The sequence below is a fragment of the Pseudophryne corroboree genome, chromosome 4, assembly GCF_028390025.1.
Source record: "Pseudophryne corroboree isolate aPseCor3 chromosome 4, aPseCor3.hap2, whole genome shotgun sequence".
Taxonomy (NCBI): Eukaryota; Metazoa; Chordata; class Amphibia; order Anura; family Myobatrachidae; genus Pseudophryne; species Pseudophryne corroboree.
In genome coordinates this window covers 511903669-511927109 of record NC_086447.1, presented here as the reverse complement: position 1 = coordinate 511927109, position 23441 = coordinate 511903669, and the positions used below count along the sequence as shown (strand labels likewise).

General features: G+C 44.1%; 1 protein-coding gene across 1 annotated transcript in view; it reads left to right on the top strand.

Moving 5' to 3' along the window:
* MCM9 (minichromosome maintenance 9 homologous recombination repair factor) overlaps positions 1 to 23441 on the top strand; it is a 266670-nt gene that overhangs the window by 90740 nt on the left and 152489 nt on the right. Inside the window, exons 6-8 of the mRNA XM_063917226.1 lie at positions 13018 to 13218; positions 14942 to 15067; positions 22507 to 22626. Of these exons, the coding sequence (XP_063773296.1) occupies positions 13018 to 13218; positions 14942 to 15067; positions 22507 to 22626 (447 nt within the window). The remainder of the gene's footprint in view (positions 1 to 13017; positions 13219 to 14941; positions 15068 to 22506; positions 22627 to 23441) is intronic.

Genomic DNA, 23441 nt, shown 5'->3' with positions numbered 1-23441 from the left:
TTACCAAGTCCAGACACTGCCGTTTGGACTGTACACGGCACCGAGGGTGTTTACCAAGGTAATGGCCGAAATGATGATACTCCTTCGAAAAAAGGGAGTTTTAATTATCCCGTACTTGGACGATCTCCTTATAAAGGTGAGGTCCAAGGAGCAGTTGTTAGTCGGGGTAGCACTTTCTCGGAAAGTGCTACAACAGCACGGTTGGATTCTAAACATTCCAAAGTCACAGCTGGTTCCTACGACACGTCTACTGTTCCTGGGGATGGTTCTGGACACAGACCAGAAAAAAGTGTTTCTCCCGGAGGAGAAAGCCAGGGAGCTGTCATCTCTAGTCAGAGACCTCCTGAAGCCGAAACAGGTATCGGTGCATGATTGCACGCGGGTCCTGGGAAAAATGGTAGCTTCCTACGAAGCAATCCCATTCGGCAGGTTCCATGCAAGAACTTTTCAGTGGGACCTGTTGGACAAGTGGTCCGGATCGCATCTTCAGATGCATCGGCTGATAACCCTGTCTCCAAGGACCAGGGTATCGCTACTGTGGTGGCTGCAGAGTGCCCATCTTCAAGAGGGCCGCAGGTTCGGCATACAGGACTGGGTCCTGGTGACCACGGATGCCAGCCTTTGAGGCTGGGGGGCAGTCACACAGGGAAGAAACTTCCAGGGACTTTGGTCAAGTCAGGAGACTTCCCTACACATAAATATTCTGGAACTGAGGGCCATTTACAATGCCCTGAGTCAGGCAAGGCCTCTGCTTCAAAACCAGCCGGTACTGATCCAATCAGACAACATCACGGCAGTCGCCCATGTAAACCGACAGGGCGGCACAAGAAGCAGGATGGCGATGGCTGAAGCCACACGGATTCTCCGATGGGCGGAAAATCACGTGTTAGCACTGTCAGCAGTGTTCATTCCAGGAGTGGATAACTGGGAAGCAGACTTCCTCAGCAGACACGATCTACACCCGGGAGAGTGGGGACTTCATCCAGAAGTCTTCCAACTGATGGTAAACCGTTGGGAAAGGCCACAGGTGGACATGATGGCGTCCCGCTTAAACAAAAAACTAGATAAATATTGCGCCAGGTCAAGAGACCCTCAGGCAATAGCTGTGGACGCTCTAGTGACACCGTGGGTGTACCAGTCGGTTTATGTGTTCCCCCCTCTGCCTCTCATACCAAAGGTACTGAGAATAATAAGAAGGCGAGGAGTAAGAATGATACTCGTGGTTCCGGATTGGCCAAGAAGAGCTTGGTACCCAGAACTTCAAGAAATGATATCAGAGGACCCATGGCCTCTACCGCTCAGACAGGATCTGCTACAGCAGGGGCCCTGTCTGTTCCAAGACTTACCGCGACTGCGTTTGACGGCATGGCGGTTGAACACCGGATCCAAAGGATAAGGGCATTCCGGAGGAAGTCATTCCTACGCTGATTAAAGCTAGGAAAGAAGTAACCGAAAACCATTATCACCGTATTTGGCAAAACTATGTTGCGTGGTGTGAGGCCAGGAAGGCCCCAACGGAGGAATTTCAGCTGGGTCGATTTCTGCACGTCCTACAGTCAGGAGTGACTATGGGCCTAAAATTGGGTTCCATTAAGGTCCAGATTTCGGCTCTGTCGATTTTCTTTCAGAAAGAACTGGCTTCACTGCCTGAAGTTCAGACTTTTGTAAAGGGAGTGCTGCATATTCAGCCCCTTTTGTGCCTCCAGTGTCACCTTGGGATCTCAACGTGGTGTTGAGTTTCTTAAAATCACATTGGTTTGAACCACTTAAAACCGTGGATCTAAAATATCTCACGTGGAAAGTGGTCATGTTATTGGCTTTGGCTTCGGCCAGGCGTGTGTCAGAATTGGCGGCTTTGTCATGTAAAAGCCCTTATCTGATTTTCCATATGGATAGGGCGGAATTGAGGACTCGTCCCCAGTTTCTCCCTAAGGTGGTATCAGCTTTTCACTTGAACCAACCTATTGTGGTGCCTGCGGCTACTAGGGACTTGGAGGATTCCAAGTTACTGGACGTAGTCAGGGCCTTGAAAATTTATGTTTCCAGGACGGCTAGAGTCAGGAAAACTGACTCGCTATTTATCCTGTATGCACCCAACAAACTGGGTGCTCCTGCTTCTAAGCAGACTATTGATCGCTGGATTTGTAGCACAATTCAGCTGGCGCATTCTGCGGCTGGACTGCCGCATCCTAAATCTGTAAAAGCCCATTCCACAAGGAAGGTGGGCTCATCTTGGGCGGCTGCCCGAGGGGTCTCGGCTTTACAACTTTGCCGAGCTGCTACTTGGTCAGGGGCAAACACGTTTGCAAAATTCTACAAATTTGATACCCTGGCTGAGGAGGACCTTGAGTTCTCTCATTCGGTGCTGCAGAGTCATCCGCACTCTCCCGCCCGTTTGGGAGCTTTGGTATAATCCCCATGGTCCTTTCGGAGTTCCCAGCATCCACTAGGACGTTAGAGAAAATAAGATTTTACTCACCGGTAAATCTATTTCTCGTAGTCCGTAGTGGATGCTGGGCGCCCATCCCAAGTGAGGATTGTCTGCAATACTTGTACATAGTTATTGTTAACAAAAGGGTTATTGTTGAGCCATCTGTTGAGAGGCTCAGTGTTTTCATACTGTTAACTGGGTATAGTATCACGAGTTATACGGTGTGATTGGTGTGGCTGGTATGAGTCTTACCCGGGATTCAAAATCCTTCCTTATTGTGTCAGCTCTTCCGGGCACAGTATCCTAACTGAGGCTTGGAGGAGGGTCATAGTGGGAGGAGCCAGTGCATACCAGGTGACCTAAAGCTTTCTTTAGTTGTGCCCAGTCTCCTGCGGAGCCGCTATTCCCCATGGTCCTTTCGGAGTTCCCAGCATCCACTACGGACTACGAGAAATAGATTTACCGGTGAGTAAAATCTTATTTTTTTACTTAATCATTTCATTTAAGAATTCTTTAAGAATTCTTCCAACCAGCTAATTTTTTCATAGGAAATGCTTGAATATTTGAGTGAGGCATCATTAGATGTATTATTCTCTGCAAGATCTGTGGATTCAGGAGTGACAGCTAGAAGAGCTCTTTTGGTAATAGCCATAACCGGTGGATGCAAATTCTAAAAATTGGCTACACTTTCTCTCCTGTTTGACAACAAATTAAAATCCATGATTCAAAAGATGTGTGGTGGAAGATCAAGTCCAGAACAAGAAGCTTAAATATCCACCTAGACTTACCGCCCCCTTCCTAGTATTGTAGGGTGCAGACTGCTAAAGTGTGCTGAAAATTGGAAACCAGTCCATTCAGGACAGATGGGTGTTGGATGTTGTCATGCACAGCTACAAAATAGAAGTTAATATTTTGCCTTAAAAAAATGTAATGGCCATGTCAAGAATACCACCACTTTCAGTAGAGCGCAAGGCTGTACATCAGGCCAGGCCAACCTGTAGCCATTCAGCTTTTGTGAAACTAGACAGGGTGATGGGTGGTTCTGGTGCTTCTTGAGTGTTTGTGTGTATTCAGTATGGTGTTATGGTGTAAATATAGAATAATTAAAAATGACAAAATACACTATTAGCTAAAAATTAAAACCCTTTTGGGATTATATACAGGCGATGGACAGTTCTCAAACCAATGTCCTTCAGTGGTTGCATAAGAAACATATAGCATTCATCCAAGCTGCAGGTACTTGTGCTGATGTTTTTTATTCGTTCAGATAAGGATGTTTGGGAACTTCCTTCACCGATCCTCTTTCAGGATATGATGAAATGGTCTGACATAAATTGACAGACATTGTGCACGTTAATGGTAAAGATGGTATTGGAAAATACATATGAATAGTTATACTCAACTTTTTTATATTCATCAAGTGCTTTGGACATTTATTTTAAATTCCCGTTGTCCGTCAGTTATCAATACCAAAAATGGATCCAAGAAGGTGATATTGGAAAAGGATGTACTACTACTGCATAAATAGTACTTAAAAGATAAAAAAGTATTACATTTATTTTTAGAAATAACAGAAAGGATTCACACTTAGGGGTCTATTCATGCAGCAGTGAAAAGCCCTGTTTTGCGTTAAACAGGGCTTTTCTCTGCTTACCGCAATTCACAGAGCCGGTTACCGTGGAGAAGTCTCTGACTTCTCCAGCGGTACCCCCGCTCTGTGCCTGAATCGCCTTTGTATGGTGAGTGCAATTCATGAAGGTGCGCTTCTCCATGGAGTTCAGGTTCGCCATCTGAGGACGGCGTAACCTGAACTGTAGTGCGGAGACGTCAGGGAAGCTCAATTGTTCCCTGATCGCTGCTCGGCACCTCGTGCTGGCTCCGCCCCCCGACCTCCCAGCAACCACTGCGGCCTGCCGGGAGGCCATCAAGCTGCGCATGCGCAAAGGGACCCGCCGCTGGACTCCGCGCATCGCAGGGAGGGACCGCTGGAGAAGACCTCACCGCAGGAGCCCCAGACACCGCAGCGCATCGTCGGAAGGGTGAGTATACATGAATTGCTACTTATCACAGCTATACATCGCATCGAAGAGATGCGATGTATAGTGATAAGTAGCAATTATGTTTTCGTTTTCTACATGAATAGACCCCTTAAGCAGTTAAAATCTCTAGTACAGTCACAGCACAGAATCTAGATTAGACAGCACTTTGGTTACCAGCAATATTTTCCTCAACCCTAGATACAGAGCCATGGGTAAAATGGCATATGAAAAATTACGGTGGGATCTCCAGCTAAAATACAGTCTCAAACAATCTAACAGAAAGTTTCTCACCTGGTGACAAAGTATACAGTTAACAGATGCAGTGGAACAAGCTCTCTTTCCCAACCACAATGTCTTATCCTGACTACAGACGTGAGTACAACTGGTTGAAGAGCACATCTGCTAGCACAGGCAGCACAAGTGATATGGAACCCACAAGAAAGAAAATTTACCTTCAATTTAATTGGAGATGAGAACACTCGGTCACTTGCAGTTGTCCACAAATAGATCTTATAGCAACAAACAAAAGTACCAAGTTACTCCTATTCTCACTCCACAAACTTCTGGGGTCCCAAGGAGTAGATAGCGCTCTCTCTCTGCCATGCAAGATCAGACTTTATGTCCTTCTCCCCTTTCCCTTAATAGCTCACACCCTGTGGAGAATCGGGAAAGAACAAGCAGAGGTAGTGGCAGTGCTACCAGCACGGCGAAGGAGGTCCTGGTTTACCACTGCCCACGAGATGCCAGTAGAGGAACCCTGCCCTCTGCCAATTTTATTGACCTCTATTGTTCCAGGCACCAGATCTTCACCCAGATCTGTCAAGTCTGACGTTAATGGTGCGAGGTTAAATGGGCGCTGCTTAAAAATATTTGAACAAGTGACCTGGCACTCCACTCTCTATTAAGTAGGTACTTGCTGCGGTGCCTTCCCGGTGTCTCGATGTGGTTCACTTAAAAATCCATAGTATAAAGGCGGCACTCACAGACTTGAAAGAATCATAAAACTTTGTTCTTTATTGAGGTCCAACAATGTTTCGGAGGTAAACGTAAAGAAACTGAAAATCAGTACAAAACTAATATAAGTTAAAGAAACACACTTAAAAAGCGGGCTCTCCTGGACGCTCTGCTTGAGTTTATTACCCTGCTTTAGCCTAACATGTGACACTGTGCTTAAATAAGCCGCATGGGATATAAAGATTTCAACATTTATATAGATCCATCCATGATCATTAAAAGCTTTAAAAAGGTATCCTAAAGACACAACATCTATGCCTTACCAGGACCATCAATGTTAATTTAATGACCACAACGTTCCTTTATCTCACCTAACAAAGTCAAAACAATGAGGGTAATTCCAAGTTGATCGCAGCAGGAAATTTTTTAGCAGTTGGGCAAAACCATGTGCACTGCAGGGGAGGCAGATATAACATGTGCAGAGAGAGAGAGATTTGGGTGTGGTGAGTTCAATCTGCAATCTAAATTGCAGTGTAAAAATAAAGCATCCAGTATTTACCCTGCACAGAAACAAAATAACTCACCCAAATCTAACTCTCTCTGCAAATGTTATATCTGCCCCCCTTGCAGTGCACATGGTTTTGCCTAACTGCTAAAAAATGTCCTGCTGCGATCAACTTGGAATTACCCCCAATGTGTTTGGCTTGGATCTATGTACAAGGTACTAAAAATGACAGCACACAAGGAGCATGAAACCTTGATTATGACCAAAATGTACCTCAATATCGATGTTTATGGCTAGCCATCGATATTACATAGGTAGCAAGACGTATAGTTTAATCACTATTTTATTCAGATAATACTAACAAAAATGTATAAATAATAAATACCTCAAATAATATAAACAGGAAAAAATAAAACAAACTGCAAATAAAAAAATAACGCAACAAAACATCTAGCACGGTTTTTACAAATAGCATTGTAGACCTAAGGTCTCGTTAAGTCCCCTAGGTGCTAAAGTATTAAGTTGGAAAATCCATGTAGTCTCTTTTTTGTAGCAATATTTTTTACCACGATCACCACCTCTCATGGAGTAAGGAACATAGTAAATAATGTGTGCTCTAAGGCTGGCAACATTGTGGCGAGCATGCAAACAATGTCTAGCAAATTGTTGATCACTATTGTTATTAAATGCAGCTTTTATGACACTATGATGCTGTGCCTTTCGTTCTCTAAACTAGCGTATAGTTTTGCCAATATATGCCATGCCACATGGGCATATTAGCATATAGAGAACATGCGTAGTTGTACACGTGACCCTATGTTTGATAAAAAAAAATTCTTCCCACTATGGGGGTGATTAAAAGTGAGCCCTGGTTGTAAAGTATTGCATGTGGCACACCCTAAGCAACGATAACACCTCAACTTGGGTCGTAAAAACTGGGTTTGCTGTTGCTTGGTGATGTTGGTAACCTATAGTTTAACCAAATAATCAGCTAAATTCTTACCCCTAGTGTAGCTAGGTAGAATACGTGTTTGAGTTAGTACTGGCAAATCAGGGTCTGTGGTTAATACCGGCCACAGTGCCTTAGAACATTTTGTAGTCCTACTAGTGCTCGTGGTGTACTTTTTTAACCTATGGGATTCTGCTTGATACTTTGGACAAGGGTTTATCCTTAGTCGCCAGGGTCCTAGCTCTTGGTGTATCCAAAACTTTTTTTTTCAATTTAACAAGTTCGGCCCTCGGGTACCCCCTTTGTACAAATTTTTCAAGCATTGTTTCCAAGGCCTTCTCAGTTTCTTCTGGGTTTGACGTGACACGTCTAACCCTTAGAAACTGAGAATAAGGAAGCCCTTTACACAGTGAAAACTCTGATGATGTAACAAATTGTTACGGTCAGTCGGTTTGACATACATGGTAGTACTCAATCTACCCTGGGTTACATGAATATTAACATCCAAATAGTTGATAACGTTAGCATCAATGATTTTAAGTAAACTTAACCACATGAGTAGTGGCGTTGTCTTTCAAGTAATTCACGCAACGCTATCTCAGACCCCTGCCATATTGTAATGAGGTTGTCTATATATCGCTTGTAGCAAATGTGTCATGTAACATCAACTGGCATAGTGAATAAATGACTCTCAAGACTACTTATGAATGCGTTAGCGTACAATGAGGCCACAGGGGACCCCATCGCACACCCTGCTAACTGTAAGAAAAAATTACCATTAAAAATAAAGTAATTCCTTTTTAGTACCAAAACCAACAACTTAAGAAAAAATGAAAGTCTGGGGCCTTGATAAGCCACATTATCAGTTAGTAGGGACCTGACCGCCTCCACACCTGCATCATGTGGGATGCAGGTGTAGAGGCTAGTCACGTCCACACTACACAACAGGGTATCACCTGTCAAAGGAGGTAAACTTTCCAATTGTACTAGTAGTGCCGAAGTATCCTTAAAATAAGACGGAAGTAATTGTATACATGGGTTTAAGTATGAATCCAGATAAACTGCTATTGGATGATACTTGGACCCCCTGGCCGACACACAAAGTGGCCAGGTGGGTCCTGTAACGATTTGTGAACTTTAGATACTGTATAGAAGAGCGGAGCTCTAGGATACTCCAGCCTTAATGCCTGAAAACATTCTGCAGATATGATGCCATCATTCAATGCTTCAACTAATGTAATGTCTAGTTCATCCTTATATTGAGACGTGGGGTTACTGGATAATCGCTGATACGTGGTAGAATCACTCAGCTGTCCACATTCTTGCACATAGGCACTTGTATCTTGAATGACTATAGAGCCTCTGTTATCCACCTTACGCACTATAATGTCTGTCCTTGACGCAAGAGATTTTAAAGTCGCCCTCTCCTGGGATTCATATTGTTATAAAACGGCTGATGTGAACTCTGTTCCTTCATGTTCTAACATACATGTAAACGTCCTTATGGAATGATTCGCAGAAGCAGGATCAAAGGTTGATTTAGGAAGAATCCTCTTTAATTGTGCTGGAATATCAGTAGGTGGTATGTCCGAAATCCTAGCAGTTGGTTTTTGACGCCCATAGTGTTCTTTAAGGCGTAGCGTGCGATTTAAATCGAAAAATGTCTATTTTCCACCGTAGTGGATCGTGGACAGTGGTGGGTACATAGGATAACCCTTTGGAAAGAACTTTATACTCTGCAACAGCGAGTGGAGCGCTAGATAGTTTAAAAACCAGGTCACTCATTGGAAGTCTTGACCTTGCAGTCCCATGTGTTATACCCTGCCCTGCGCGTCCGCGCCCGGGGATGGGGTACTGGTTTGTGCCGGTTTTTACCCCTAAAGGGGACTGTCCCTCAGTTGATGTCAAAGGGATTGCATTATTATATGAGTCACTCATAGATGTAGTGGATGCTGTAGCGTCGTCCTGTCACCACCGTGGGCGGTATCTTCTATGGTATCGCTTTCTTTCCCCAGTTGATTGAGGCCACAGATAGACAATTCTCTGCTAATAGTCAGCTTGCACTTGAATGAGCTTTTCTTTTTTAAACTTAATCAACTCTCCTGTACTGCTCCATCTGTGCACCTAATTTTATGCATCCAATCGACTTGTTTATACTGCAAATAAAAAAAAAAACGCTTTATGTTCTTGTTCAAAGGTCAAAATCTGGGTCCTAACCGCATTTAGCTCCCTTGTGGACTCTTCTACCACAAGGAAAAGCAAGTCCATGGAGCATTTATTCAGGATCGCAACCCACCGACGACAGAACGGCACACTGTACCGCCCTATCATCGGCGTGTTGCGAATCCTGAGCCCCCTGGGGATCAAATTTTGACGAAAATAGTCAGAAAGACTTATTCCATGGTACATGAAATCACATTATTTTTGCTTAAGCCGCAATAATGCTTTATACAGTTCTTCAGTGGTGGAGGGCACTGGGTCATCCTCCAACTGCTCTGTGACCAAAATTGATTGTATTTCAGCATCTGAATAGCCGAAGCGTTCCTTGGCTTCAGCCCATGCTAAATCCAATATGGATTCCATATCTACCATTGGTTCCGACATAATGCAGTACTTATGGAGTAACAGTCATAAATGGAATAATGTCGCTGATAAGTCACAGGTTAATAGCGTCAGGGAGTCCAGCTTAAACACACCACCATGTGATTAAAGTCAATAAAAGTCAATTTGCGTTTGTATGAACATGAATATACATACATCCATAATTAATCATTGGGGTGCATTGGTTGAAAAGCAATGAGAACACATATTCATCAACACTGCTAAACCAAATATTTGAACAAGTGACCCGGCTTTCCACTCACTATTAAGTGGTTCACTTAAATATCCATAGTATAAAGGCAGCACTCACAGACTTTCAAATATATATATATATATATATATATTTATTTGCAAAGCTGTCATCAAAGCAAAAGGGGGCTACTTTGAGGAATTCAAATATAAAACCTAATTTGACTTAACACTTTTCTGTTTACAACATAACTCCACATGTGTTCTTTCATAGTTTGGATGTCTTCAGTATTAATCTACAATGTTGAAAATAATTAAAATAAATAAAAACCATTGAATGAAATGGTGTGTCCAAACTTTTGACGTGTACTGTATGTGTGTGTAAATATATATATATATATATATATATATATATATATATGTATACACACAGTATATAGTGGGGCAAAAAAGTATTTGGACAGCCATCGATTGTGCAAGTTGACCCACTTAAAAAATGAGAGAGGTCTGTCATTTCCATCATAGGTTCACTTCAACTATGAGATACAGAATCTGAAAAACAAAACAAAACCGGAAATCACATTGTATGATTTTTAAACAATTTACTTGTATATTCTTGTGGAAAATAAATATTTGGACACTTACCAAGCAGCAAGATTTCTGGCTCTCACAGACCTGTTACTTCTTCTTTAAGAAGCTCTTCTATCCTCCACTCGTTACCTGTATTAATGGCACCTGTATAAAAGACACCTGTCCACACCCTCAAACAGTCAGACTGCTACCTCTCCACCATGGCCAAGACCAGAGAGCTGTCTAAGGACACCAGAGACAAAATTGTAGAGCTGCACAAGGCTGGGATGAGCTACTCAACAATAGGCAAGCATTTTGGTTAGAAGAGATCAACTGTTAGCGCAATTATTAAAAAAATGGAAGATATACAAGATCACTGACAATCTCCCTTGACTTGGGGTTCCATGCAAGACCTCACCTCATGGGGTATCGATGATCTTGAGAACGGCGAGGAATCAGCCCAGAACTACACGGGGGGACCTGGTCAATGACCTCAAGAGAGCTGGGACCACAGTCACAAAGGTTACCATTAGTAACACACTACGTCGTCATGGATTGAAATCCTGCAGCGCCTGAAAGGTCCCCCTGCTTAAGCCAGCACATGTCCAGGTCCGTCTAAAGTTTGCCAGTGACCATCTGGATGATCCGGAGGAGGATTGGGAGAATGTAATGTGGTCAGATGAGAGCAAAATTTAACTTTTTGCTATAAACTCCACGTGCCGTGTTTGGAGGGAGAAGAATGATGAATGGCATCCCAAGAACACCATACCCACTGTGAAGCATGGGGGTGGAAACATCATGCAATGGGGCTGCTTTTTTGCAAAGGAGACAGGACGACTGATCCGTATTAAGGAGAGGATGAATGGGGCCATGTATCGTGAGATTTTGGGCAAAAACCTCCTTCCCTCAGTAGGAGCATTGAAGATGGAACTTGGCTGGGTCTTCCAGCATGCCAATGACCCCAAACACACTGCCTGGGAAACTAAGGAGTGGCTCCGTAAGAAGCATTTCAAGGTCCTGGAGTGGCCTAGCCAGTCTCCAGACCTCAACCCAATAGAAAATCTGTGGCGGGAGTTGAAAGTCTGTGTTGCCCGGCGACAGCCCCAAACCATGACAGATCTAGAGAAGATCTGAATGGAAGAGTGGGCCAAAATACCTGCTACAGTGTGTGCAAACTCGGTCAAAAACTACAAAAAATTTCCAACCGAGGTTAAACTTTTTGATTGTCCAAATATTTATTTTCCCCAAGAATATACAAATTGTTTAAAAATCATACAATGTGATTTCCTGTATTTTTTTTTTTTTTCATTTTTTGTCAGATTCTGTCTCTCACAGGTGAAGTGTACCTATGATGGAAACTACAGACCTCTCATCTTTTTAAGTGGGTCAACTTGCACAATCGGTGGCTGGCCAAATAAATATATATATATATATATATATATATATATATATATATATATATATATATATATATACACGCACACATTTTATTGTCATTTATTTTAAATCACATGTTTTTTTAGCAGTCATACACAGGATTAGAACCCATGACCTGTTACACTGAAGTCAGACAGAGCTATTTGCTGCTGCATAGCAAGCCTGCAGATCTAACTATATGAAGCTAGAAATATCCGTTCAAAACCGTTGCAACTAGGCAGATCTATGTAGTGTGCAGCCACACACATATTTTCTAAATTACGCACAATGCTTATTATTTCTCTGACAATTTCTGTGTATTTAGCCGCCGCTATCTCTTTCTCCATGCACCTTACAAGTCACACCCTCTTTATGATACATATATATTTTACAAGTGTCATACCCAGGATTAGAACCCACAACCTATTACACTGGAAGCAAGCACCTTACTGATGGAGCTACTTGAGTAACTTCGTATAGTTAGAATTCTCATGCTTCCTATACAGGAACAAATAGCTTCATCAGTAAGGTGTCTGCTTCCAGTGTAATAGGTTGTAGGTTCTAATCCTGGGTATGACACTTGTAAAATCTGTATGTTTAATAAAGAGGGTGTGACTTGTAAGGTGCAGGGAGAAAGAGAGAGCGACAGAAAGGGAGGGGAGGTGCCCCCCTACAGAGCAGTAGCCCGGCAGCAGCCGACTCAGTTGCCTCCCACAGTTACGCCTCTGCTTAGAGGGGCTTTCCAAAATATCTTTGTTAACTACATAATGTGCCATGGGACTGAGGTTGCTATAGTAGGAGTATAACACCGGGTATGGGAAGGTGTAATTGTTAGCATTCAACACATTTTGCACTGAGGTCATTGGTTCAATTCCCACCATGGCCATAACTGTGTGGCGTTTGTATATTCTCCCTGTGCTTGCATGGGGATCCTGCCACAATCCATAGTTATGCTGGTAGGTTAATTGGCCTCTGACAAAAAATAAATAATTAACCTCAGTGTGTAATTGTGTCGATGTATATGTGTTTAGGACAGACTAGATGGGCCAAGTGGTTCTAGGATACTCGGCAAAACCAAAACCCAGTGATAGCAGCCTGCAAATACATATGAGAATAATGTAACATTAATACCATATAATGGTATACCATACAGTGTAAGGATTCTTGATACCATACAGTGTAAGGATTAACAAAATATTCCTCAGACTTTGACTAATTCAGAACCGATTTTAATGATTATGTTAAACTTTCCATTGAGTTGCTTTTTTCAGTCAAAGGAAAAATACATTTTGCACTGTGTAATGTTATAATATATGCTGCTTTGTACAAAAACTAGTGAAATTATTCACTTTTTTATTATCAGGGGATGATGTCACAGTATATGGTGTTGTTATGCAACGTTGGAAGCCCCTTTATGTGGACACACGTTGCGACCTTGAGATTGTCCTAAAAGCCAACTACATCGCGGTGAATAATGAGCAGCCTTGTGGAGTGGTCATAAATGAGGAAGTGAGAAAAGAATATGAAGAATTCTGGGAACGGTTTAAGAACAATCCATTAGCAGGTAAGTTCAGTTGATAAGGCCTAGTTAATCATCTAGATCTGAAGAGTAATTCTTATGTAGAATGAAGTTGAATCTGCCTGCAATGTCTTCTGTCTGGTGCATAAAATACCAAAAAGTCCATTAAAGTCTACTCTTTTGATTCATCGCGTTTTCTTGTTGCCTCCAGTGGCGTACTGTATGTCACTGTTTCCATTGTGTCTGAATTTTAAAGGAATGTCCATCTCTAATGTTTTATATACATAGATTTTACAAATACTAGTTTTCATTGCAGCCAATAGTATACAGCTAGCGTGCCTCTTTCAAAGGATGAGATGGCCGGTATCTGCTCATACTTGTCTGTGCTGAGAGTATGCTTTCCTCTTGCTCATCATGATCCTTCTTTTACAGTATACTCTTTTAGGTGGGAGATGAGATCAAGCATGTGAAGATTGAAGGCAATAAATCCAGAAAACGCACAATATTTGTGGGGGAAGGCCCCTCTCATTATTTAGTCAGATGCATATGGTCTCATAAAATTTGTCCGCAAAAATAGTTTGCATATTTCTGATCTATTCTGAGTGCAGTGCATACCCCAGTTTTGAGCTGTGACTCAGGGTGGCTGGCGTCGTGCTACGTAGCGTGACCTCTGACATTGTCACACTGCACGCAGCTGCACAGCCGGGGGTGAGGGTAGCCGGGCAGCAGCTGAGCTGTCTGCTGAAGATGCTCAGTGCTGCCTGGCATTTAAAAAAAAAAAAAAAAAAAGAGAGAAGCATTCACTGCCTAATCCTGGAATTGGATGCGCCAATCCTGGGATTCAATCCTGCCCATTTTTTTATTCAGGCCAAAATCCCAGGATCCCGCTGATCGGGATTGCCCACCCTAGCGCTGATAGTATGGGCGATTTTCCTTTCCCCGCACCATGACAGATTGATGGTACACATTAGCCTGATGTAATGAACCATTGTACAAATCTCGTTCCGTCATGCGGTGCACCAGGTTGCATGCAAAATCTTCCAGGTTGGCCATAGAGCAGGGCAGACCGGAAGATGTTTCATGTGACCTACATAAGCGTGCAGTAATGCGTACACACTGCACAATATAGATGATTTGTTGTGCCAATACAGCAAATCGTGCTGACATCATGCAAGTGTGTATCCACCCTCAGTCCGCTTGTTGTGCCTGGGGCCGATGTGGCTGCGTTTTGACTAGGGGATGGTTTCATTGTGACTTCTGAAATTGCTACAAATTGCCGTACACAATGGAAACACATTACAGTTCATACCCTGATAGAGCAGATAATTACCCAAATGGACTGGAGCCTATAAATTGTGAGGAGCAGCAGATGCAAATAGGAAATTTTATTTTAATTAATGACCACACTTAAAAATGACGCACAAGAAAGAAAGATTTACTCTAGGATCATTTCAAGATGAGAGACAGAAAGGTTGTACATACGAAGCAGCATTCTGCCAGCAATTTATGCGAAGAACAGCATTATCACTAGCTAAGCAAATTCGTGACACAAGTGTTTTCCTCTATTCGCATAAATATCAAAGTTAATACATATAAAGAACTAGATGCTGTCCACAGCACTGGCTGTTTTATTTTCTCACTCTTTTCTCCTCTCTCTCTATAGCACTCTCCCAATTCTTTATTCTCCTCTTCCTCTAGTCTGTCTTTTTCCCTTATCAGTGGTTTAATTCTATATTATCCTTAGTGTTACCTTTTTTGTGGTTAACAGGTCGGAATGAGATCCTAGCCAGCCTGTGCCCACAGGTATTTGGCATGTTTGTGGTGAAGCTGGCAGTAGCCATGGTATTGGCTGGAGGAGTACAGAGAATTGATTCTGTTGGTACCAGAGTGAGAGGTATGTATTAGTAATATGCACATTTATGCTGCATTAGCCTCTATCTTATTAGTTGTATAAAAATAAATATGTATTGAATCAGTATTACGCTGGTATGTAAGGTAATTTACATTTCAATAAACACTTCCATAACGGTGTGATAACGGGGCATTTGCACATAAGAAAAGCAATCCCATGGGTGTCATGTAGCCAGGGTTCTGACTGATTCTGAGTTGAACAATAGGGAGTGTGCATGCCAGTTTCATTGCATCTTTGGCACCAAGCATGGGTAAGTGGAGCAATCGCTTGGATGCATATGATGCAGAATATGGGCTCGTAGTCTCATAGGACATAGGATCACTGTATACATCCAGAATTGCTACTGAATTATGGGCCTAATTCTGAGTTGATCACAGCAGCAAATTTGTTAGCAGTTGGGCAAAACCATGTGCACTGCAGGTGTGGCAGATATAACATGTGCAGAGAGAATTAGATTTGGGTGGCTTATTTTTGTTTCTGTGCAGGATAAATACTGGCTGCTTTATTTTTACTCTGCAATTTAGATTTCAGTTTGAACACACCGCACCCAAATCTCTCTCTGCACATGTTATATCTGCCAACCCCCCCCCCCCCCCCGTTAGTGCACATGGTTTTGCCCAACTGCTAACAAATTTGCTGCTGCGATCAACTCTGAATTCGGCCCATGGTTTGCCCATTAGAGAATGATTTTGCTTTCGGGATCAGGTCTGAATTAGGCCCATAGTCCTCTAAATGAACCACACTGACGCTTTCCAATACTAGCAGAACTATTTGTGTGTTTCAGTTTCAGACCATCTTGCTTTATTGCCGCTATGTTGATTCAGCATTCTGTATACATTTTCAACCTTATGAAGTTTACCCTAGATCTGTTTTGAGTATATCATAAAGCTTGCATAAATTGCTTGGTCTTATCAATTACACCATTAAAATACCTTTATATCACAAGAGAAAGTTTACAAACTGTGAACAGTTGACAAAGGTTGCAAACATGGTTGACAAATTCTGCTCCAAACGGATGGTAACATTGGAACCACTGCGGTACAGTTACATAACGTAATACAGGTTGAGTATCCCATATCCAAATATCCGAAATACGGAATATTCCGAAATACGGAATTTTTGAGTGAGAGTGAGATAGTGAAACTTTTGTTTTTTGATGGCTCAATGTACACAAACTTTGTTTAATACACAATGTTATTAAAAATATTGTATTACATGACCTTCAGGCTGTGTGTATAAGGTGCATATGAAATATAAATGAATTGTGTGAATGTAGACACACTTTGTTTAATGCACAATGTTGTAAAATATATTGGCTAAAATTACCTTCAGGCTGTGTGTATAAGGTGTATATGTAACATAAATACATTCTGTGCTTAGATTTAGGTCCCATCGCCATGATATCTCATTATGGTATGCAATTATTTCAAAATACGGAAAAATCCGATATCCAAAATACCTCTGGTCCCAAGCATTTTGGATAAGGGATACTCAACCTGTATACACATATAAAAGTCTATTGCAGTGTATATGACTTTTTGGTGTAAACCAATAATGTACCGTGATGCACTGAGGGTCCGTTGAGCAAGTCTGAAAAATATAAAGTCTTCAAGGATACAACTGTAACACTGTAGTGATGGCTTTGCCTAGGCCATAAAAAATATACTGTATACAGAAGCTTTAGTCAACTTCCACAAGTACTTTATTGCACAATACTATAATACTTGCAGAAAATTATCTTTCTCTGACGTCCTAAGTGGATGCTGGGGACTCGGTCAGGACCATGGGGAATAGCGGCTCCGCAGGAGACAGGGCACAAAAGTAAAAGCTTTAGGATCAGGTGGTGTGCACTGGCTCCTCCCCCTATGACCCTCCTCCAAGCCTTAGTTAGATCTTTGTGCCCGGCCGAGAAGGGTGCAATCTAGGTGGCTCTCCTAAAGAGCTGCTTAGAGTAAAAGTTTTGTTAGGTTTTTTATTTTCAGTGAGTCCTGCTGGCAACAGGCTCACTGCATCGAGGGACTTAGGGGAGAAGAAGTGAACTCACCTGCGTGCAGGATGGATTGGCTTCTTAGGCTACTGGACACTAGCTCCAGAGGGACGATCACAGGTACAGCCTGGATGGGTCACCGGAGCCGCGCCGCCGACCCCCTTGCAGATGCTGAAGAGAGAAGAGGTCCAGAAATCGGCGGCTGAAGACTTCCCAGTCTTCTTAAGGTAGCGCACAGCACTGCAGCTGTGCGCCATTGCTCTCAGCACACTTCACACCAACGGTCACTGAGGGTGCAGGGCGCTGGGGGGGGCGCCCTGAGCAGCAATGAAAGTACCTATGCTGGCTAAAAATACATCACATATAGCCCCTGGGGCTATATGGATGTATTTAACCCCTGCCAGGTTGTCAGAAAAACGGGAGAAGAAGCCCGCCGAAAAGGGGGCGGGGCCTATTCTCCTCAGCACACAGCGCCATTTTCCCTCACAGAACTGCTGGTGGGAAGGCTCCCAGGCTTTCCCCTGCACTGCACTACAGAAACAGGGTTAAAACAGAGAGGGGGGGCATTTTTGTGGCGATATTATTACATATTAAGATGCTATAAGGGAAAACACTTATATAAGGTTGTCCCTGTAAAATTATAGCGTTTTGGTGTGTGCTGGCAAACTCTCCCTCTGTCTCCCCAAAGGGCTAGTGGGGTCCTGTCCTCTATCAGAGCATTCCCTGTGTGTGTGCTGTGTGTCGGTACGTGTGTGTCGACATGTATGAGGACGATGTTGGTGAGGAGGCGGAGCAATTGCCTGTAATGGTGATGTCACTCTCTAGGGAGTCGACACCGGAATGGATGGCTTATTTAGGGAATTACGTGATAATGTCAACAAGCTGCAGGGTCGGTTGACGACATGAGACGGCCGGCAAACCAATTAGTACCTGTCCAGGCGTCTCAAACACCGTCAGGGGCTTTAAAACGCCCATTACCTCAGTCGGTCGACACAGACACGGACACTGACTCCAGTGTCGACGGTGAAGAAACAAACGTATTTTCCATTAGGGCCACACGTTACATGTTAAGGGCAATGAAGGAGGTGTTACATATTTCTGATACTACAAGTACCACAAAAAAGGGTATTATGTGGGGTGTGAAAAAACTACCTGTAGTTTTTCCTGAATCAGATAAATTAAATGAAGTGTGTGATGATGCGTGGGTCTCCCCCGATAGAAAATTAAAGGCGCTCACACGCTTATCAAAACAAGTGGCGTTACCGTCTCCAGATACGGCCGCCCTCAAGGAGCCAGCTAATAGGAGGCTGGAAAATATCCTAAAAAGTATATACACACATACTGGTGTTATACTGCGACCAGCGATCGCCTCAGCCTGGATGTGCAGCGCTGGGGTGACTTGGTCGGATTCCCTGACTGAAAATATTGATACCCTTGACAGGGACAGTATTTTATTGACTATAGAGCATTTAAAGGATGCATTTCTATATATGCGAGATGCACAGAGGGATATTTGCACTCTGGCATCAAGAGTAAGTGCGATGTCCATGTCTGCCAGAAGATGTTTATGGACACGACAGTGGTCAGGTGATGCAGATTCCAAGCGGCAGTATTGCCGTATAAAGGGGAGGAGTTATTTGGGGTCGGTCCATCGGACCTGGTGGCCACGGCAACAGCTGGAAAATCCACCTTTTTACCCCAAGTCACATCTCAGCAGAAAAAGACACCGTCTTTTCAGCCTCAGTCCTTTCGTCCCCATAAGGGCAAGCGGGCAAAAGGCCAGTCATATCTGCCCAGGTGTAGAGGAAGGGAAGAAGACTGCAGCAGGCAGCCCCTTCCCAGGAACAGAAGCCCTCCACCGCTTCTGCCAAGTCCTCAGCATGACGCTGGGGCCGTACAAGCGGACTCAGGTGCGGTGGGGGGGGTCGTCTCAAGAGTTTCAGCGCGCAGTGGGCTCACTCGCAAGTGGACCCCTGGATCCTACAAGTAGTATCCCAGGGGTACAGATTGGAAATTCGAGACGTCTCCCCCTCGCAGGTTCCTGAAATCTGCTTTACCAACGTCTCCCTCCGACAGGGAGGCAGTATTGGAAACAATTCACAAGCTGTATTCCCAGCAGGTGATAATCAAAGTACCCCTCCTACAACAAGGAAAGGGGTATTATTCCACACTATTTGTGGTACTGAAGCCAGACGGCTCGGTGAGATTTATTCTAAATCTGAAATCTTTGAACACTTACATACAAAGGTTCAAATCAAGATGGAGTCACTCAGAGCAGTGATAGCGAACCAGGAAGAAGGGGACTATATGGTGTCCCTGGACATCAAGGATGCTTACCTCCATGTCCCAAATTGCCCTTCTCACCAAGGGTACCTCAGGTTCGTGGTACAGAACTGTCACTATCAGTTTCAGACGCTGCCGTTTGGATTGTCCACGGCACCCCGGGTCTTTACCAAGGTAATGGCCGAAATGATGATTCTTCTTCAAAGAAAAGGCGTCTTAATTATCCCTTACTTGGACGATCTCCTGATAAGGGCAAGGTCCAGAGAACAGTTGGAGGTCGGAGTAGCACTATCTCAAGTAGTTCTACGACAGCACGGGTGGATTCTAAATATTCCAAAATCGCAGCTGATTCCGACGACACGTCTGCTGTTACTAGGGATGATTCTGGACACAGTCCAGAAAAAGGTGTTTCTCCCGGAGGAGAAAGCCTGGGAGTTATCCGAGCTAGTTAGGAACCTCCTAGAACCAGGCCAAGTGTCAGTGCATCAATGCACAAGAGTCCTGGGAAAAATGGTGGCTTCTTACGAAGCGATTCCATTCGGCAGATTTCACGAAATAATTTTTCAGTGGGATCTGCTGGACGAATGGTCCGGATCGCATCTTCAGATGCATCAGCGGATAATCCTGTCTCCAAGGACAAGGGTGTCTCTTCTGTGGTGGCTGCAGAGTGCTCATCTACTAGAGGGCAGCAGATTCGGCATTCAGGACTGGGTCCTGGTGACCACGGATGCCAGCCTGAGAGGCTGGGGAGCAGTCACACAGGGAAGAAATTTCCAAGGAGTGTGGTCAAGTCTGGAGACTTCTCTCCACATAAATATACTGGAGCTAAGGGCAATTTACAATGCTCTGAGCCTAGGAAGACCTCTGCTTCAAAGTCAACCGGTGCTGATCCAGTCGGACAACATCACGGCAGTCGCCCACGTAAACAGACAGGGCGACACAAGAAGCAGGAGGGCAATGGCAGAAGCTGCAAGGATTCTTCGCTGGGCGGAAAATCATGTGATAGCACTGTCAGCAGTGTTCATTCCGGGAGTGGACAACTGGGAAGCAGACTTCCTCAGCAGGCACGACCTCCACCCGGGAGAGTGGGGACTTCACACGGAAGTCTTCCACATGATTGTGAACCATTGGGAAAAACCAAAGGTGGACATGATGGCGTCCCGCCTGAACAAAAAACTGGACAGGTATTGCGCCAGGTCAAGAGACCCTCAGGCAATAGCTGTGGACGTTCTGGTAACACCGTGGGTGTACCAGTCGGTGTATGTGTTCCCTCCTCTGCTTCTCATACCTAAGGTACTGAGAATTATAAGACGTAGAGGAGTAAGAACTATACTCGTGGCTCCGGATTGGCCAAGAAGGACTTGGTACCCGGAACTTCAAGAGATGCTCACAGAGGACTCATGGCCTCTGCCGCTAAGAAGGGACTTGCTTCAGCAAGTACCATGTCTGTTCCAAGACTTACCGCGGCTGCGTTTGACGGCATGGCGGTTGAACGCCGGATCCTAAGGGAAAAAGGCATTCCGGAAGAGGTCATTCCTACCCTGGTCAAAGCCAGGAAGGAGGTGACCGCACAACATTATCACCACATGTGGCGAAAATATGTTGCGTGGTGTGAGGCCAGGAAGGCCCCACGAAGAAATTTCAACTCGGTCGATTCCTGCATTTCCTGCAAACAGGAGTGTCTATGGGCCTCAAATTGGGATCCATTAAGGTTCAAATTTCGGCCCTGTCGATTTTCTTCCAGAAAGAATTGGCTTCAGTTCCTGAAGTCCAGAAGTTTGTCAAGGGAGTACTGCATATACAACCCCCTTTTGTGCCTCCAGTGGCACTGTGGGATCTCAACGTAGTTCTGGGATTCCTCAAATCACATTGGTTTAAACCGCTCAAATCTGTGGATTTGAAATATCTCACATGGAAAGTGACCATGATGTTGGCCCTGGCCTCGGCCAGGCGAGTGTCAGAATTGGCGGCTTTGTCTCACAAAAGCCCATATCTGATTGTCCATTCGGACAGGGCAGAGCTGCGGACTCGTCCCCAGTTTCTCCCTAAGGTGGTGTCAGCGTTTCACCTGAACCAGCTTATTGTGGTACCTGCGGCTACTAGGGACTTGGAGGACTCCAAGTTGCTAGATGTTGTCAGGGCCCTGAAAATATAGGTTTCCAGGACGGCTGGAGTCAGGAAAACTGACTTGCTGTTATCCGGTATGCACCCAACAAACTGGGTGCTCTTGCTTCTAAGCAGACGATTGCTAGTTGGATGTGTAGTACAATTCAGCTTGCACATTCTGTGGCAGGCCTGCCACAGCCAAAATATGTAAATGCCCATTCCACAAGGAAGGTGGGCTCATCTTGGGCGGCTGCCCGAGGGGTCTCGGCTTTACAACTTTGCCGAGCTGCTACTTGGTCAGGGGCACACCCTGGCTGAGGAGGACCTGGAGTTCTCTCACTCGGTGCTGCAGAGTCATCCGCACTCTCCCGCCCGTTTGGGAGCTTTGGTATAATCCCCATGGTCCTGACGGAGTCCCCAGCATCCACTTAGGACGTCAGAGAAAATAAGAATTTACTTACCGATAATTCCATTTCTCGTAGTCCGTAGTGGATGCTGGGCGCCCATCCCAAGTGCGGATTGTCTGCAATACTTGTACATAGTTATTGTTACAAAAATCGGGTTATTATTGTTGTGAGCCATCTTTTCAGAGGCTCCGCTGTTATCATGCTGTTAACTGGGTTCAGATCACAGGTTGTACAGTGTGATTGGTGTGGCTGGTATGAGTCTTACCCGGGATTCATAAATCCTTCCTTATTGTGTACGCTCGTCCGGGCACAGTATCCTAACTGAGGCTTGGAGGAGGGTCATAGGGGGAGGAGCCAGTGCACACCACCTGATCCTAAAGCTTTTACTTTTGTGCCCTGTCTCCTGCGGAGCCGCTATTCCCCATGGTCCTGACGGAGTCCCCAGCATCCACTACGGACTACGAGAAATAGAATTATCGGTAAGTAAATTCTTATTATCTATCTATCTATCTATCTATCTATCTATCTATCTATCTATCTATCTATCTATCTATCTATCTATCTAAGGTTTGAACCACTTTCGTGCAGCAGTATATACAATGAGAAATTGCTGAAAGATGTTTGTGTTTCTATTTTAGGGGAGTCCCACCTTCTGCTTGTTGGTGACCCTGGTACAGGAAAATCTCAATTTTTGAAATATGCAGTGAAGATAACTCCAAGATCAGTTTTGACTGCAGGCATTGGATCCACTAGTGCAGGTATGTGCCGACTACCATTGGCCTTCTATAAGAGCCAATCCTTTTCTCTATAGTTATGCAATTGGTCTGGTTTTTTTTTATAGCAAGCATGTTTACCAGAGTACCATAGGGAATGCAAGAAGTGACAAAATCAGTTCAATCAAACAGTGTTGGGAATTACAATGGGAAAATAGAAATGTAACTGTAGTAGATAGTTGCTGCTGGTGCAAATTCCCATAGCCTGCAAAATCCTTAGTGCCATGCAATACCTTATCTATGCTACAAGCAGATGTTCCTGCAAAACTGTCAAATGGCTCCTATTCTACTGTATGTAGTATACAAACCTTGTAGAGAACGTTACTCTTCCTAATTACAGCCTTTACTAAACAGCCATGTCCAGTTTAATAGGTGTGTTATTTTTCTTTATTTTGTTCCAGACATTTTAGAAAGCACATTATTCATGATTTCAAATGGTGGTTATGTATAACTGGATATCTGCAGCGTGGTACACTGGTATTCCACAGGGAATAACATTGGGGTGTAGAGTGGGATCTTGATCCGAGGCACCAGCAGGCTAAAGCTTTGACTGTTCCCAGGATGCATTGCACCGCCTCCTCTATAACCCCGCTTCTAGGCACTGGAGCTCAGTTTGTAAGTTGCTGCCTGCAGTGCAGACAGCTAACAGGTGGGGCTGTGCTAGGCAGCCCTGAAAAGAGCTTTTTTTGAAGACTTCAAGGGCCGCAGCACTTTTATGTCAGTCTGACATTCTGTGCTGTGGCTCCATCACTTCCCCAGCAGCGCTGCATACTCCCGCAGCCTGGTTCCAGGGTACTTGC